The sequence below is a fragment of the Heloderma suspectum genome, chromosome 4 (genome assembly GCF_057233095.1).
Source record: "Heloderma suspectum isolate Gila_16-S chromosome 4, 16-S_ref, whole genome shotgun sequence".
Taxonomy (NCBI): Eukaryota; Metazoa; Chordata; class Lepidosauria; order Squamata; family Helodermatidae; genus Heloderma; species Heloderma suspectum.
This window is the reverse complement of record NC_139461.1, coordinates 65,248,794-65,265,232: the sequence shown is the minus strand read 5'-3', so window position 1 is coordinate 65,265,232 and position 16,439 is coordinate 65,248,794. Positions and strand designations below refer to the sequence as shown.

At 42.4% G+C, this 16,439-nt stretch overlaps 1 protein-coding gene across 3 annotated transcripts; it reads right to left on the bottom strand.

The window, feature by feature from the left end:
* Nucleotides 1-1,414: 1,414 nt before the first annotated feature.
* On the bottom strand, nt 1,415-16,381 carry LOC146346946 (uncharacterized). Of its 3 annotated transcripts, none has more exons than XM_084849504.1 (3): nt 15,857-16,381; nt 15,390-15,490; nt 1,415-6,036 (listed from the first exon to the last, which is right to left on the bottom strand). In XM_084849504.1, exons 1-3 carry the CDS (start codon nt 15,882-15,884, stop codon nt 5,896-5,898), a joined length of 270 nt encoding a protein of 89 aa, XP_084705630.1. In that variant the 5' UTR covers nt 15,885-16,381; the 3' UTR covers nt 1,415-5,895. The 3 variants fall into 3 exon arrangements, 2 of the variants coding, with proteins under 2 accessions (XP_084705630.1, XP_084705629.1); XM_084849503.1 differs by having other exon boundaries at nt 15,779-16,370; XR_014790110.1 differs by lacking the exon at nt 15,390-15,490 and having other exon boundaries at nt 4,898-6,036; nt 15,491-16,370.
* Between the last annotated feature and the right edge of the window lie 58 nt (nt 16,382-16,439).

Genomic DNA, 16,439 nt, shown 5'->3' with positions numbered 1-16,439 from the left:
GAACAATGTTTGGGCCCGAATTTGAGATAGAAGTTAATAAAATCCCTTTGGCAGATAACACGATCGGAAGACGTATTCAGGACATGTCTGATGACATTAAGCAGCAAATGAAGGATATTTTTCAAGACGATAATATGATCTTTACATTGCAATTAGATGAAGCAACTGGTGTCAGTGATTTAGCACAATTATTGGTTTTTATACGTTTCATTCATACAGAATGACAGAATTATTGAGTAATTCTTGTGTTTAGAACTTCCAATGAGAACTAGAGGTGAAGATATATTTAAAACTTTTGATTGCTTCATGAAGGAAAATAATTTGCAATGGTTAAATTGTGTAGGAATATGCACAGATGGCGCACCCTCAATGGTTGGTTCAACAAAAGGTTTTATAGCTTTAGCAAAGAAAGAATGAAAATATTATAATTACTCATTGCTTTTTACATCGTGAAGCACTAATCGCGCAAACCATTGGAAATGAATTGATAAAAGTTTTGGACAAAGTGGTTCAAATGGTCAATTACATTAAAAGTAGACCTCTTCAATCAAGATTATTTGCTCATATTTGTGAAGGAATGGGGGCAAGGTTTCAAAAGCTTCTACTACACACAGAAGTTCGTTGGCTCTCAAGAGGTCGAGTGCTTTGCCGTGTATATGAATTGAGGGAAATTATGCTTAAACTTTTTGAAAAAAAATTAGCAAAATGAATTCTGCAATCTAATTCAAAGCAAACTTTGGTGCACAAAATTGGCATATCTTGCTGACATATTTGAACATTTGAATAAAATAAACACCGGTATGCAAGGAAAAGGAGAAAATATCTTAACAGTGGTAGATAAAATTTGTGCTATGAGAGACAAAATAGCAATTTGGAAAAGGAAAGTGAAAGAAGGAAATTTTGAAATGTTTTCCAAAACTGCTGAGTGCCAGCTAAAATGTGATATCAGCTCGCTAATTGTTGACCATTTAACATTGCTTGGAGAGAAAGTTCATCATTACTTCCCAAATGTTGAAATCCAAGACTATGATTGGATCAGAAATCCATTCCTTTCAACTGCAATGAGGAACTTTTCACTTATTGAAGAATTAGCTGACGTAAAAAATGATCGAAATCTGTTAATGATGCATGAACAGGGTGACTTAGACAGCTTTTGGATTCGCATTTCAAAAATGCATCCAAACATAGCTAAAAAAGCATTAAAAATCCTTCTGCAGTTTTCTACTACATACATTTGTGAAGTATCCTTTTTAAAGATGGCAAACGTAAAGACACTGAAACGTGGAAGCTTAAGAATGCTTGATGACAAAATACGAGTGTCTTTATCTAAAATTCCACCAAATATTGAAAAGCTGTGTTCATCTCATCAACCTCATACATCCCATTAAAATGGTAAGTAGCTATTGGTGTTATTCAACTTTTTTTAATTCTTGCACATATTTACATACTGTTACTCATAAATGACAACAATGTATGTTATTATCTTACAAATCATATATTTTAAAAAATATTAATGAAAGGTTTTCATGAGATATGTTGTATCCCCATACATTTCGTTATTACAATTTATGTATGTGTCCGTATCTCTTGTAACGGGTTAGTTTAAGCTCCGGTTTGCTAGTAAAACTGAATTACTCTGTCACGAAATGACGCATGTCTAAAAAGTGTGTCACCAACCTGAAAAGTTTGGAAAGCTCTGCACTAGAGTATATCCTATGTCCAATTGGCATTATTTCCAACTTTGACCAATTATTGAATAGCCAGACAATTCACGAAAGCTATTAATCAATTTCATCAAAGCTGGAACCACCAACTGGAGTCTCAAGATAAACAACAAAAGATCATCAGCATAAAGATTAATTTTTAATTCTAATCCAAACTGGATGAATCCATGAATGCTATTATTTTGCTATTAATGGCGCATGCCAGGGGTTCCAAACATAAATTGAATATCAACGGGGAAGCTGGGCAACCTTGTCCTGTTCCCTGCCCTAGTAAAAGAAAAGCTGAAAATAAACCATTAGTCAATACTCTTGCTCTTGGAGCTGAGTATAAAATTTTAACTCATTTCAGAAATTCTATAGGAAAACCAAAATTAGTCAATGTAGTTAAAATAAATTTCTAGTGAATTTTGTCGAAGGCCTTTTCTACATCCAAGGAAATAATGGCTGCCTGATCAGTTCTTTCAGAGTTTCAAGCAACCAGATCAACAACTAATCTGAGATTATCAGCACACTGTATATTTTTAATAAATCCCACCTGGTCTGGTCTAACTAATACAGCCATGACTAGGGATGTCAGAGAAATCTGCCACAGACCCCAACCCGGCCTCCAGAGTCTGCGGCGGAACAGGGCACTCACCTCCCCGCCCCCGGCTTTGAAGCCGGCTCCTCTCCATGGCTGGCTCCGTATAGCCAGCGATTAATCTTAATCTAAGAGCTTTACAGACGCAAATGGCGTAGTGGACGCCATTTGCATCCGGATTCTTTCCTCCTCAGCGATATGACATGGCAATGGCAGCCGTATTCCTGGCTATAAGGAGCCAGCCGGCGGCTCCATGGAATCACTGCGGAGTGGAGCCAGCCACGAGGATTCCAGGGGAAGGAACGGATCACCTCCCCTGCCTGTGGAACACCCCCCCCCCCGCCCAGGATGGAAGGTAGAGGTTTCATACATCCCTAGCCATGACCTGCTGTAATCTATCAGCCAAGATTGCTGTTAATATTTTGATATCTACATTAATTAATGATATAGGTCGATAGTTTGTACAATAGGTATGGTCTTTGCCTGGCTTAGGAATCACAGTAATGTAAGCATCATTTAATGATGAAGAAAGGGAGCCCACTTCAAAAATATGGTTATAAAGATGATACAACTTTGGGGCTAAAAAGCTAGAAAACATTTTACACCATTCAACTGGGAATCCATCCGGTCCAGGTTATTTCCCAGTATTCATTTTCATTATTGCATTCATGACTTCCTCTAAATCCAGAGGAGCTAAAAGGAGCTGTTGTTGTGAAGAATCTAAATGTGGAAGATGAATCTGAGAAAAAAAAGCATCCATATCTTGCACTGATATCTTATTATGTACTATTGTACTATACAGATCAGCATAAAACTTTAAAAATTGTGAATTTATGTCTGTAGGAGAACTATATTCTTTACCACTCTCAACTTTAATAGCTGAAATAATATTTTGATGTTGATGCTGTTTAAGATGATGTGCAAGGATCTCACTAGGACATTCACCATTTTCCCAATGTTTCTGTCATAGACATGTCAGAGCAAATTCTGCCTGTTGTGAAAGGATATTATTCAACTCACACTTAGTATTCTGTAGCTCTTGGTAAAGTTGTGCTGTAGGGGAAGTGGCGAACTGAGTTATAAGAGATTTCAGCTTCTTATTTAAGTGTGTCTGTTGAGTTTTTTGAAGCTTTTATTGATTGGAAGAATAAGAGATAATTCGGCCCCTTATAAAAGCTTTACTAACCTCCCATTCAATGGTGCATGAACTTGCTGTACCCTCATTAGTACTGAAATACTCTGTTAGTTCAGCTAACATCTGGGTTTTAAACTTCTCATCATTAAGAAGTGAAACATTAAAATGCCAAAGACTGGGGGCCCTAGGAGTATCAGAAAATTGCAGTTCCAAACATACTGGGGTATGATCTGACACTACCAATGTATCAATCTTCCAGTCTTTGATTTGACATACTAAAGTTGTAGAAATCAAAAAATTGTCTAATCTAAAGCAATGTGGTGAACTGGTAAAATAAAAGTATACTCTCTATCAACAGGATGTAAAATTCTCCAAGCATCAATTGAACCATATTCCATCATATAAGCCTGACGTATCAGTCTCACCACAGACTGAGTCTTGAGAGAAGGTGTGCTCCTATCTAACAAAGGATCTAAGACCTCGTTAAAGTCCCCACCCACAATCAAACAATCATAGGTACTATCAACCAGTTGAGCAAAACAATCATGAGACATAGCCAAAGAATCAATATTCGGCCCATATACATTGATCATAACAATTAATTTGCCCGTATACCTTCCTACCAAGATCAAAAAATGCCCCTCAGTATCAAAAATCACCTGCTGAACTGAGATAGAAAGTCGCTTATGGATTAAAATTGCTACCCCTCTACACTATGTTGAAGTGTCTGTGACATAGGCCTTCCCAACTCAATCCTTTTGCAACATCTGCCAATCTGCAGCCATCAAATGAGTTTCTTGTAAGAAGGCCATGTCAACATTAAGCTCTTTTAACTTGGTAAGAACTCTTTTCTGTTTGTTTACATTTCACAGCCCCTTGACATTCCATGAAGTCATGTTAAACATTGAAAAAACAAAAGCAAATTGTTTGCCCCAATAAGCATGCTCAATATCAAGTGGAAAATCAGAAGACAAAGCCAATAACTCATGCAGAAATTTATCCATGAATTCACCAAGATGTACACCTGAAGCCAGATCTTTAATACCAAGAATACAGAAGTTAGCTCTCCGAGCAAAGGCCTCCAGTTGAGAAATTCGAGCAGACAGAACATTATGAGAGGCATCTATAGCAGTTTCATGAGCAGTAATCTGGTCTTCAAGTGCGTTAACTTTCGACTCCATCTTTTGAAGAGAAATATTCATCGAATTCACAGACCCTTGAAGGGTAGTGATGGAATCCTGAATTGTTTCAAGCTTCTTTGACTGCACTGATAACTGCACAGACATAGTTTTTATCAGAGCAAGCAACTCCCCTCCCTCTCCCGCATCAATAGAAACCAGGGGGGGGGAAGTTGGGGGGAGTAGGTGGTTTCCCAAGCCTTTCTTCCCCCTCGATGTTGCCATTCTCCTCTCACTTCCAAAAGCACAACAAGCAAATATGAATGTGGAAACAGAAAACCAAAGCTTAAGCAAGTTTAATTGCAAATACCCAGATAACACAACAGCCTCAAAGAGATAATTTTAAAGCTGAAACTCAGGAGAGACGCTGTGAAGAGCCAATCACAACACATTCTCCAACCGGAAGTGAGGTAATTTGAAAGCTCATTATCTGCGATCTATTTAAAAATGGAACAAAGGGCATTTAGTGTAGGAGACGCCTTGGATGATCATGGCATCATGTAAAGAGCCCACAAACTGCCGTGAAGGAGCAATCTCAATCATAGGATAAAAGCTCTGTGTGAAGTAAGCCAGAATCTCTACCTCCAAGGCTTCCTTTCATTTTTTCCCCAAAAAACTGCTTCCTAATAAATGATCATAAAGATATCATAACTTTTAAGGCCTTTCAAAGCTAACTTTAGTGGGTGTCCACTCTCGTCCTCTTTTACCATAGTTATCTCCAACAAATTAAAGTTAGGAACCAATTTGTATGACCGCTTGGGCAATTTCAATGCGGTGAAGCAAAATAACCTTGTAAATGACTCCACAGCCCTTGATCTGAGACAGTTGTTTACCACATCCTGGCAATACACAGGCCATTAGAAGGGAGCCTAATAATGTATGGGGGAGCAAAGAGGCTACCAACAGTATGGGGATAGCAAAGCATCTTCAGCATGTATAAGCACAGCCCACACAGATGTCCTGCTTGTATACAAAAGTACAGAATGTTTGGCTAAAATTCACACAGCTTGTACAAAAATGAGAAGGGCCAGGGAGGAGGTTGAGCCTACACAGAGTGAGTACTTGCAGTAGGAAACATGTTTTCACATTATTTAATGAAAAAGTTTAACCTGCCCATACTTAAAGCATTCAAATGTAATATCCCCAAGGCCAAAATCAAGTAAACAGGTTACATGGGTTACAAACAGGTTACATACACAATTTTTAAAGTTGCCCTGGTTGAGCAAGGCAGATCTGTGGGATGAAGCAGGATTTCCTGCGTGAAACCTCCTGATGGATTCAGCTCATGTACACGAAGACTATACACGTCGTTCCCTTTGAAGGATCCCCACATGTAGCACACGGCACTGTTTTAATTGTTCCACTTTCTGCATCCCCTGACAAACTGTCAACACGATCAGCTTTGATAGTACCAGTCATCTGTTTGGGAAGTAGGAAAAGATGCGCATGTGATTGTCTGAATGAGCTCCTGTTTTAAAAATCAGATAAAAACATTTCATTGAAAAACTATCCAAATCTTTGCAATGACTTTGAAACATGGCCTTTTTTCTTCCAGAGATGTGCTAGGCATCTGACATAAGGGAAAGCTGCAGCCTTCCCTCCCCCAATATTTTCCATCCATGTTCATCAGATGAAAGACCAAAGTAGCTAAAGAAAAACTGGACAGCAATGTCAGGATATCCTGTTCTATTTATCTAGCAAAGTCAGATACATGACGCACCAAACTGTTTAATAACCAGTCCCTACTGGGCAGTTTTCCTTTCTGCACATTTAAATTTCTCTCTCTCTCTCTCTCTCTCTCTCTCTCTCTCTCTCTCTCTCTGTATATGTGTGTGTGAGAGAGTGTGTGTATGCACATCTTAAATGCATGAATAATTTCTTTATTTAAAGCATTTTTGGTCTTCAGACAGAAAGGCTCCCAGAGTGGCTTACGCAACGCCGTGAATTGAAAAAAGACCGTTCCTCCCCACAGGCTTACAATCTAAAAGACACAACACCAAAGGAAAAAGAGATGAGGGAAAAGGAAAACAAGCAAACAAGCCCCACAGGCTTAGGGCTCCTTCACACTGAGCTTTTATCCTGCGATTGAGTTTGCTCCTTCACGGAAGTTTGCGAGCTCTTTACATGATGCCATGATCATTCAAGGCGTCTCCTGCACTAAATGCGACTTGGAGGCATTGGTTTGGATCCAGTGAAGCCTGTGCATACATGCAAAGCATATTTCTGTGCAATTTGCTATCTGGTGGCAATCCCCTCCCATTAGACTGGGTCACCACCACTCTAACCATAATGGGCTGCCTGGGAGTTTGCTGCCCAAAGGGCTAAGCTGCAGGGCTCCTGCGTGAGAGTGGAAGCAACCTTGTGCCTCTTTGGATCAAAATGTACATCAAGATATTTGATTTGTGAAGCAGTGTTTGGAATGGGAAGCAACTGAAGACTGCCCTTAGGAATAGAGGCATTAGGAGAAGTTACTGTTTGGGTGTCACCGCAAAACGTCAGAGTTTAATTCTCTTCTCAAACCTCCCTTTCCCTTCATTTGTCACCAAGTGTCATTTTTTCCCTTCAGACTTCTGTTGCATTAGCCCAGCAGTGGGGAACCTCTGGCCAATTAAGGCCCCTCTCACTATCCAAAACCCCATCCTTCAGAGAAGGGTGAGAGAAGCCAGCTCAGTGGGGAACTACCACATAAAAGCACCTGGAGAACCTTCAAGCAGCTGTTCCCAAAGGCTTCCTCTCACCCACTGATAGGTCTCCCTGGTAGCAATGTGGCCCTCGGATGACAAAAGGTTGCCCACTCCTGCATTAGCTTTTCATTTTTTGAGCCACTTTATGTCGTTCCATGTATGTTCAAGCATCAGCTTTCCTCACTGATTGTAGTGCTATGATGGGTAGCCAACACACAAGATCAACACTGGGAGAAATGTAATGTCATGGTTTCCCATGATAGCTGCTCTGAAGTTGCATAACAGGTGCCCTATCTATGCCCCTTCTTTCATGATTTGCTTCCCGTTTGGAACTATACCTAGGAAGCATCTTGACGGGGGGGAAATGTATTCCCCTCTGAGGTTTATCGCTTAAAACTTGTATGTCACACATACCACTTACAGGGGCTTGTTGAATCTGTCTCCCATTATTTGTGTGAGTGTGTCTGTAAGACAAATTCGATTTTAAATGTGCTTGTCAAAGGTTGTTACATCAATTGATGTAAGATTTTCATCAAATTTCATTTTAAACTTACTTTTGTTTGTGTCACCTGTGAACAAATATGTTCTATCTAACATGCATCTTTAATCATCCACCCACCATTTTTATTGTCTTCCCTCCCTACACAGAAGTGTCTTTTTGTCGAAAGTGGGGTTCCCTTACCTGATTCCTCTTCCATAACCTTGGGCATGTCCAGCATAGCTATTCCCTTTGCTCTTCATCCCTCTCCAGTAAAACTGGTAAGATTGGAGGAGCTCAAATGGTAATTACTAGTATCAGGGGAGAAACTTGCAGGGGGTAGGAAAAATTGGCCAGTGGCGTTTAAGATGCACACAGGTTGAGATAATGCAATGGCATGCTTTAGGTAGCACTTGGGCTAAATTTGTATTATGAGAAATAAAAATCCAGAACTGTTGTCAGTATTCTGAATGCTCATTTTTTTGTATCTGTATTATTTGTCTATCAGTCGGGTGTCAATAGCTTTTGTTTTATCTGTTTATTTCATTCTCTTTTTTCTGTTCTTTTTAAAGAGTTGGATAAAGGCCGTGTCAATATCACTGGGGCATATTCCCCACAGTCCTCAAAAGAGCATGGCAGTGGGTGCATAGGCAAGTAAAGCAGAGTGTGTTTATATGGTCTCAGTCTTTTGCCACCCATGTCATAATGGGATTGCATCTGATTCTAGATACAGGGCAGATGAACTAGCACCCAGAGAGTTAAGTGGGGAGTGTCTATTCCCGCACTAACTAGAGCGGGTGCAGGAGACGCATGAAAAGCGAGCAATGACAATATGGATTAACTGAAGCAGGGAAAAGATTCCTAAATGCTCATTGCAATGCTTGAAAATGCAACAGTGATTCCAGCCAAAATAAAGCACTATGGGAAGTCTCATTTGTTTTGATGTGAGAGATGGGTTAAGCATGGGCTTAATTCTCCCATTGAAAGTAACAGGGCTCACAAATGATTAACTTTGCCCAAGTCCTGCCTTAATTGCATTAGTTCCGTGAAGTATTCTGAACAACACCTCCCTCCCCTCAAATTGTAATCCGTCTGGGATTTTCTTTCATTAGAGGCCGGAAAAAGCTCTTTGGTTTACTTAGTGAGTTGACTTCGAATGTTTGCTTTTGGTTGCTGTGATTTTAATCTTCTATTATGCTTTCATCACTTAATATTATCTAATCAACTGCAGCAATCCTTTACTTCTTTTCTTATACTTCTTTTCTTCTCACCTCCAGCGACCCATTCAAGAATGTTTGGTTATGAACAAGGCTCTTGCTTCTCTGTTGCAACACAGCTCACAAAAATAACTGCACTTCCTTATTCCCTGGGAGAAAAGGATTTAAGACTAACATAAACACTACATGCACAACAGTTTGCGTTTTAAATAACCTGGTAAAATTCTGGATTGTGGTACAACAACAAAATGTCTCATCTTTCCAAAATAATTTATGTGTGGGTATAAGGTAGTATTTAAAAATATAAGCTACAAGCTGGAAGTCTCAAGTCAGTTATGAATTCATAGTAACTTCGATGTCATAGTGTCCCATCTATATATCAATCCATCACTTTATTTGTATACCGCTTTTCCATATGGTATGCTCAAAGGGGTTCCCAACAAAGTGTTATGAAAAAACAATACATTTCTATTAGGGATGTAAGGATTATGTTTAATCTGTTGTCATGGAGAAAGAGCATTCCAGAAAAACATCTATTTCTGATTCATTGACTATGCTAAAGCCTTTGATTGTGTGGATCACAACAAACTGTGGCAAATTCTTAAAGTGATGGGAGTACCAGACCACCTCACCTGTCTCCTGAGAAACCTGTATGAGGGTCAAGAAGCAACAGTAAGAAGCGGACATGGAACAACCAATTGGTTCGAAATTGGGAAAGGAGTACGACAAGGCTGCATATTGTCACCCTGCTTATTTAACTTATATGCAGAGTACATCATGAGAAACGCCAGGTTGGATGAATCACAGGTCAGAATTAAGACTGCCGGGAGAATTATCAACAACTTCAGATATGCAGACGATACACCCTAATGGCAGAAAGTGAAGAGGATCTAAAGGGCTTCTTGTTGAGGGTGAAAGTGGAGAGTGCAAAAGCTGGTTTGAAACTCAACATTAAAAAAACTAAGATCATGGCATCTGGCCCCATCACTTCCTGGCATCTAGAAGGGGAAGAAATGGAAGCAGTGACAGATTTTATTTTCTTGGGCTCCAAGATCACTGCAGACGGTGACTGTAGCCATGAAATTAAAAGACGCTTGCTCCTTGGGAGGAAAGCTAGGGCAAACCTAGACAGCATAGTAAGAAGCAGAGACATCACCTTGCCGACAAAAGTTCGTATAATCTAAGTTTCCCAGTAGTAACGTATGGCTGTGAGAGCTGGACTATAAGGAAAGCTGAGTGCCGAATAACTGATGCTTTCGAACTGTGGTGCTGGAGAAGACTTTTACGAGTCCCCTGGACTGCAAGGAGGTCAGATCAGTCCATCCTAAAGGAAATCAACCCTGAGTGCTCATTGGAAGGACAGATACTGAAGCTGAAACTCAAATATTTTGGCCACCTAATGCAGAGAGAAAATTCCCTGGAAAAGTCACTGATGCTGGGAAAGATTGAAAGCAACAGGAGAAGGGGACAGCAGAGGATGAGATGGCTAGATAGCATCACCGATGCAATGAATATGAACTTGAGCACACTCCGTAAGAGCACGGAGGACAGGAACACCTGGCGTGCTATGGTCCATGGGGTCATGAAGAGTCAGACACGACTTAACGACTGAACAACAACAAATGTTTTACGGATTGTCAGGCATCTTTCATTCTGTCATCTGCTCATTGATGGAACTGGATTTTCTTCCCCCCCTTCAGAAAAGTACACTAAAATGTCTGCCGCAATTTACGTAACTTTTGCTGGTATGCAATATTTTGAATGTTTTCCTTAGTGCTACACAGCAAAGGCTGAAGCGAGAGGGGAGTAGTGGAAGCTGGTGGCTCCACTGGGGTGGTGAATCTGTTCTGGATTTGGGCCAGAAATATTGGAACAAGGATAACTGTTTTGGCAGTTGGCCTCTGTACACCACCACATTGAAGTTGAAAGGAAACACACCCAGATGGGAGCGAAGTCAGGACTTTCAGCTGTAATTCAAGGGGTTTGACAAAAGTGGGGCACTAACCATTCAGGAAGGACAGCCAGTGGCATACACACACACCCATCATTGGGGGCTCATAAGTAATGGAACAAACCAACATCATTTCAAACTTAAGGATCGCCTTTAATACCTGGATGAAAATCCTTTGCAATCAAGGACTGCCTGAAATCTGGAACCCATGGACATGACCAAATGCTGAGTTTCCTCCCTCAAGATGCTTTGCCAGGCCATTACTGCAGCTGCCTTCAGCTGCTGCTTGTTTGTGGGTCTTTCTGCCTTCAGTCTTGTCTTCAGTAAGTGAAAAGCATGCTCTATTGGGTGGAGATCAGGTGACTGACTTGGCCATTGAAGAACATCCCACTGCTTTGCCTTGAGAAACTCTTGGGTAGCTTTTGCTGTATGTTTTGGGTCAGTATCCATCTGCAATTTGAAGCAGTGTCCTATCAGTTTGGCAGCATTCAGCTGAAACTGAGCAGAATGTATAGCCCTATACACTTCAGAATTTATCCTGCTGCTTTGATCACCAGTCAGGTCATCAATTAACACCAGTGACCTGGTTCCATTGGCAGCCATACATGTCCAGGCCATAGCACTGCCTCCACCATGTCTGGCAGATGATGTGGTATGCTTTGGATCATGAGCTGTTCCTTTCCTTCTCCATACTTTTCTCTTCCCATCATTCTGGTACAAGTTACTCTTTCATCAGTCCAAAGAATCTTATTCCAGGCTTTTGTAGGTGTTTGCTGGCAAAGGCTAATCTGGCCTGTCTGTTCTTGAGCGTTCCCAGTGGTTTGCACCTTGTTGTGAAGCCTCTGTATTTACATTCATAAAGCCGTCTCTTGACTGTAGATGTTGTCAATGACATGCCTACCTCCGCCAGAGCATTCGTGACCTGGCTAGATGTTGTGATAGGGTTCCTCTTCACCATAAGCAGAATTCTGTGGTCATCCACTTTAGTTGTCTTCCATGGTCTGCCAAGCCTTTTGCTGTTGCTGAGCTTGCCAGTTAATTCCTTCTTTTTCAGGATGTTCCAAACTGTTGTGTTGGCCACTCCCAATGTTTTTGCTATCTCTCTGATGGGTTTATGTTGTTTCCTCAGCCTAATGATGGCCTCCTTCACTCGCATGGACACCTCTTTGGGCCTCATGTTGGGAGTTCCAGTGAACAGCTACCAATTGCAAATGTAACACTCAGAACCACCTCCAGGCCTTCTATCTGCTTGATTGGTCATTTGGTACCCAGGAAACAGGCCACACCTGGCCATGCAGCTGCTTGTCAGCCATTCATTCCATTACTTATGAGCCACCAACAATGGGTGTGTGTGTATGCCACTGGCTGTCCTTCCTGAATGGTTAGTGCCCCACTTTTGTCAAACCCCTTGAATTACAGCTGAAAGTCCTGACTTCGCTCCCATCTGGGTGTGTTTCCTTTCAACTTCAATGTGGTGGTATACAGAGGCCAACTGCCAAAACAGTTATCCTTGTTCCAATATTTCTGGCCCTGACTGTATATATTAGCATTGTGATAAGCTGCTCACAACAATGCCTCTCAGAGATGTTTAGTTTCTCTCAGTTCTTCAAGAAAGCTGAATATTTTTCCTAGCTAGGCACTACACAAGAGATAGCTGACTCATCATAGAGGGTAAGGTTTTCTCAAAGGTATTTCCCATATCAATGAAACAGCCCAACAGAAAACTTGCCCGAATGTTGCCTGGCTTCACAAACTGTGCTCTTCACTATCTGCTCCTTCCTCTTCCCCTCTTGGGTCTTTCCTCTGTCTTATGTCTTGTCCTCAGTTGCTTTGGCACATGAGCTTCACCTGGCAGCCAGCTCCCACCTCCTTTGGGAGTGCTGTAATTACCTTCAGGTGGGGTAAGGGGGCCAGCCAAATGTTCACCCCTACATGGCTTCTCACAAGCATGTTTTCCATTAACTCTCATACAACTAAACTTATGTACAATTCTGGAAATTTTAAAAAATGGTCCACAAGTCCACGCGACTCAAAAGATGCTGGTCTGCTACAGAATCCATACGTTGAATCTATAGATACCCAAAGTCATTTGAATTCATTTGGGGTTTCTCTGACATCCCTACGTTGTTGTTGTTTTAAGTCAGAGCAATTTCATAGCAAGTACCTAATAAAAAACACTATCAAAACAATTAATAATCCCATTATTTTTTTTTTAAAGTGAAACACCCTCTGACCTTGCTAGTTACATTAGCAGTAGACTATGGCCTTTAAAAAGGTTCAGAGAGAGGCAGGGCCAGCTGTCAATCCCAGATGTGAGTAGGAACAGGATGAAACACCCTGTGGCCTAGATGACTAACAGTCGGTAACAGAGCTCTCTCCTCTGGTGTTGGCCTATAATAAGGAGATAACAGTGGTCTCCATGGGAACACAGAAAGGTGCTTGTCAGACCACTCTTCCATCTAGCTCAGGTTAATCTACATTGATGAACAGTGGCTCTCCAGGGTTTCAGACAGGATTGTTTCCCAGCCCTACCTGGAGATGCCAGAGATTGAACATGAACCATTTTGCATGCAAAGCGTGTGGTCTGCTATACAACTGATCCATGGCCCTACTCCTCCTTGTAGCTCCTGGCACAGGAATATCACCTCTTGAGTAACAGAGGAAGGATTACCTCCATTTTCCATCCATGCTGTGATCATGTAGCCATCTATTTCCAGCAGCAAATGGAGGGTCCAGCCTACAATCTTCTGTGTTTACTTAGTGTGATTCCTGTGTTTTTTATTTTGTTAGCTATTGTGTATATGGTATGGGGGCTGCAGACAGAGGAGGAGTTGATAGGAGTCCCCCCTACCTTATATAAACAGAGGAGCCGCTGTTAAAATCCGAGGCATTATCAAAACAAAATATGGATCCAGACTACACTGAAGCATTTTTCCCTGACAGCAGTTACACACATAAAGCAACATATTAACCAGACCTCGAATTCATGCATTTTAGGCTGGAGTATCCACAGCCACTTTAATGTCAACTTAGCTCAATTGATAAGGCACTTAACAGAATTTAACTTCAGAAAGATTGCAGCATATCATACCATACACTAGATTATACTCTTAATAACAATTGGGGTAGGGCTATAGCCCAGTGGTAAAGCACATACTTGGCATACAAAAGTCCATGGTGTCAGAAATGGAACATCCTTTCCCTTCACAATCAACACCACAAAAGACGAAGCTTCAGGCTGATACCGCTTTATTTTGCTAGAGCCTAGTCTCTCTACAAATGCAGATTCAAGGAAAACTCTCTGGCTGCCCCCAGGCAATAAACAACTAATCAACCATCTCTAAGCAGAGAAAACAAACCAGAGGGAGAGAAAGTTGCTGAAAGTTTGGGGTATGAACCCCCCCAGCCAAGCTAACTTTGCAGTGAAGCCCCTTCCTTAGGGTGGCTTCCCCTATGTTGGTTTCCAATACTGGCTATCCAGTGGAGGGAGGGGGCAGGGACTCAGTCTGGGCCATCTGTTGGTCAAGGTCTTGGGCAGACTCTCAGCATTTTGGCTTTGATGATGATGAAGAATTACATTTCTGTATCGCCCTATAGCTGAAGCTCTCTGGGCGGTTTACAAAAGTTAAAACATTAAATACAATATAAAAAGTTTAAAAGCCATTAACATAAAAGCACACAGACAATATACACAAACAACATATAACTAAAGACAACTTTGAACTGTCAGTCATAATTAACAACACATCCAGGACTGATTAAAATTCATCATGTGTTGCTAAATGCCTGGGAAAAGAGATAGGTCTTAACTTGGTGCCGAAAAGATATTAATGTTGGCGCCAGGCGGACCTCTTAGGGGAGCTTGTTCCACAGATGGGGGGCCATCACTGAGAAGGCCCTCTCCCTCATTGCTGCTTCCAAGGAGGAGGCACTTGGAGGAGGACCTTAGATACTGAACATAGCGTATGGGTAGGTTCATTTCGGGAGAGGCATGCCATCAGGTATTGGGTTCCAAGCCGTGTAGGGCGACAGAAGTTAAAACCAGCACCTCAAATTGAGCTTGGAAGCATATAGGCAGCCAGTGCAAGCGGGCCAGAGTCAGTCTTATATGTTCAGACCTTTCTGCCACTGCATTTTGCATGAGCTACAGCTTCTGAACCTTCTTCAAAGGCAACCCCATGTAGAACACATTGCAGTAATCTAACTTGGAGGTTACCAGAGCATAGACAACTGAAGCCAGGTTATTCCTGTCCAGATAGGGGTGTAGCTGGGCCACCAACTGAAGTTGGTAGAAGGCACTCTGTGCCACTGAGGTCACCTGAGCTTCAGTGACAAAGATGGTTCCAGGAGGACCCCAAGCTATGGTCCTGCTCCTTTAGGGGGAGTGCAACCCCGTCCAGAACAAGTTGGATAACCCCCATCTGGTCAGCAGAACCACCCACCAACAGCATCTCGGTCTTGTCTGGATTGAGCTTCAGTTTATTAGCCCTCATCTGGTCCTTTGTCGCAGCCAGGCACTGATTCAGCACATCCACAGCCTCACCTGAAAGATGAAAGGAGAAATAGAGGCATCATTCTGCACCAAAACCAGGCCTGAACTCCAACTGAAATGGATCCAGATAATCCAGATAAAGAGTGCCTGGAGCTGGTTGGCAGCCACCCGCTCAAGGGCCTTGCCAGGAATGGAACATTTGCAACTGGCCTATAATTATTAAGGTTTTCCAGGTCGAGGGAGGATTTCTTGTCCTGCGGTTTACAAATAGGGACTAGAAGCTGGAGAAGAAAACAGCAACATGAGTTGCTCAAGACCACAACTGAACACAGAGCTTACCCTGTTGAGGTCTAGCAGAAAAACTAATAAAACCAGTCTTAGGCCCACTTATCTGGGTCCAAGCCCCACTCTTCTCACCAGGACTGACTGACGCCTGAGTAAGCATGCTTTCGGACTGAATCCATGGCACTCGCAGGGAGGGAGATTGATCCGGCTGACCAGCTCAGCCTTCCCCAACCTGGTGTCCGCCCATCAGCCCAAGCCGGTCAGGAATGCTGGGAGTTGTAGTCCAAAGCTTCAGGTTAGGGAAGGCTGGGGCTAGCTCCCAGGTCAGCCTTGGTTGCTGGATTACACGCAGCACACGAGCTATGCCTTCCTAACAAGGAAGGTCGAGAGCTATTTATCTTGGAACGATCTCCTGGCGGGCTGATAACCAAGTCCCCACCGTGTCTCCCGCTCGGAGACAATCTCCGTCGCCACGCTTTGTGGCCGCTCTCCTCCGTTACTGCAAGAAGAGAGATGGGGGGGGTCCGCCCCGCGCCCCCCGCCCCGCGGGCGTTCGGTCCGCCCCCCCCCCGGGGGGGGGGAAACCGTCACTCTCTTGCTTTAGCCCGCCGCGCCCGAGCACCGCACGACTCCCCGCGCCGTGGATGAAAGATGCCCGCCCCGCCACGCCGGCCTTCCCGAGTAACTATGCAAATTTCCCACGATCAGGAAGTGA